General features: G+C 44.7%; 1 protein-coding gene across 2 annotated transcripts; it reads left to right on the top strand.

Annotated features, from left to right (window-relative positions):
- The first annotated feature begins 260 nt into the window (after nucleotides 1–260).
- On the top strand, nucleotides 261–1,277 carry LOC121992637 (60S acidic ribosomal protein P0-like). 2 transcript variants are annotated; one of them, XM_042547132.1, is made up of 3 exons: nucleotides 261–725; nucleotides 811–924; nucleotides 998–1,277. In XM_042547132.1, exons 1-3 carry the CDS (start codon nucleotides 669–671, stop codon nucleotides 1,091–1,093), a joined length of 267 nt encoding a protein of 88 aa, XP_042403066.1. In that variant the 5' UTR covers nucleotides 261–668; the 3' UTR covers nucleotides 1,094–1,277. The 2 variants fall into 2 exon arrangements, with proteins under 2 accessions (XP_042403066.1, XP_042403065.1); XM_042547131.1 differs by having other exon boundaries at nucleotides 802–924.
- The last annotated feature ends 298 nt before the right edge of the window (nucleotides 1,278–1,575 follow it).

Genomic DNA, 1,575 nt, shown 5'->3' with positions numbered 1-1,575 from the left:
CGAGTCGCAGACCTGCAGACCGAGCCGTCTGTACCCAGCCCCATCGCTTCCGACCTTTGATTCGTGGCTTGCGCTTCCGGGCCTTCAAATTGCAGACCTGTAAATCGGGCTGTCTCTACCCAGCTCTGCCGCTCCTGACCCATGAGTACTTGCTGGCCCTCGACCGTAAGCCCGTAGATCAGACTGTCTCTACATAGCTCTGCCGCTCCTGACCCATGAGTACTTGCTGACCCTCGACTGCTGTCTCTACCTAGCTCTGCCGCTCCTGACCCATGAGTACTTGCTGGCCCTCGACCGTAAGCCCGTAGATCGGGCTGTCTCTACCTAGCTCTGCCGCTCCCGACCTATACCCGGTGTTCCGCCTGTCGTCTCCCCTTGTCTTTCGACTACTTTGCCTCCTTGATCAACAAGTCCGCCTGGCCTCTGACTAACCCACATGCTTGCCTTTGACTGCCTAGCCAACCTGACCACTGACTGCTGAATCACCCTGACTATTAACCCCCACGTCCTCTTGACTTTTGACCGCTATATGATCTTGACTTTTCTAATCCTTTCCTCTTGGGCCCCTCCATTGCCACCCGTATCAAAGCCTTTTCTCTCTTTCAGGTGCTCAGCATCCCAACCAAGATTAACAAAGGCAGTGTCAAAATAATCACCCAGTTGAGTTGATGAAGAATGGAGACAAAGTGAGTTCTTGTGAGGCTGCCCTTCTCTCCAAACTTGGAGTAAGAGCTTTTTCTTACGGCCTTACTATTCTCTCCATATATGAGAAGGGACCTTTCTACAATACTCAGGTTCTAGATCTCACAGAAATTTGGCACGACTCCACATATGTTCATCAATGCGTACAAGAGTGTGCATTTGGTTGCAATTGCAACAGATTACACCTTACCACACGCGGAGAAACTCAAGGAGTACTTCAAGGTGAGACCTGCCTTACTAATCCTACTAGCTGAATGATGATTGAGGGTTCGCTAAATCATTTGAAATGGTGCAGGACCCAAGCAAGTTTGCAGTGGCTGCTGCAGATGCTGGAGCTGAAAAGTCAGTAGCAGCACCTGCCGAAGAGAGGAAAGAGGAGCCTGCCGAGTAGTCTGATGATGACATTGGTTTCAGCTTGTTTGATTAGGGTTTTCAAGCTGTGCACGAGATAAGTAACAATCAGAGGGCGCAGGGTTAGTTTTCCCAAGCCATTGCATTCTTTGTAGGATAAAGTTTCTGATTATGTTTAGATTTCACTAACCAACAGTTGGGGAACTTTAACTTTGTTATTTCTGTCTAACCAAAAAGGAAATTATTTTACCAAAATAGTTTGGTAAATGATATTCTCTTTCAAAATGTGTCAAAATTATTATGATTCATGCCATTGAATACTAGAGTCAGCTATAATTAGATTAATGCTATGGAGTATATATTTATTTGTTATTTCAATATTATTATGAATATCAAAGTCAACAATAATTAGATATTTATTCAAAGATATAATTCAACCTAACTAAATATTTATAAAAAGTCAATTTATAGTGCTTATGTTTCTCCCCTGTCTTCCATTTTAAGGAGGGAAGGAAGTCTCCA

This window comes from Zingiber officinale, chromosome 6B (genome assembly GCF_018446385.1).
Source record: "Zingiber officinale cultivar Zhangliang chromosome 6B, Zo_v1.1, whole genome shotgun sequence".
In the NCBI taxonomy this organism is placed as follows: Eukaryota; Viridiplantae; Streptophyta; class Magnoliopsida; order Zingiberales; family Zingiberaceae; genus Zingiber; species Zingiber officinale.
The sequence above is the reverse complement of the archived record's forward strand: the minus strand, read 5'-3'. Positions and strand labels throughout refer to the sequence as shown.

Coding starts and splice junctions, on each gene's coding strand:
- LOC121992637 (XM_042547131.1), top strand. CDS start 669: ATGAAGAATGGAGACAAAGTGAGTTCTTGTGAGGCTGCCCTTCTCTCC. Junction 726..801: donor CCCTTCTCTCCAAACTTGGA/GTAAGAGCTTTT, acceptor CTCAGGTTCTAG/ATCTCACAGAAATTTGGCAC. Junction 925..997: donor AACTCAAGGAGTACTTCAAG/GTGAGACCTGCC, acceptor GAAATGGTGCAG/GACCCAAGCAAGTTTGCAGT.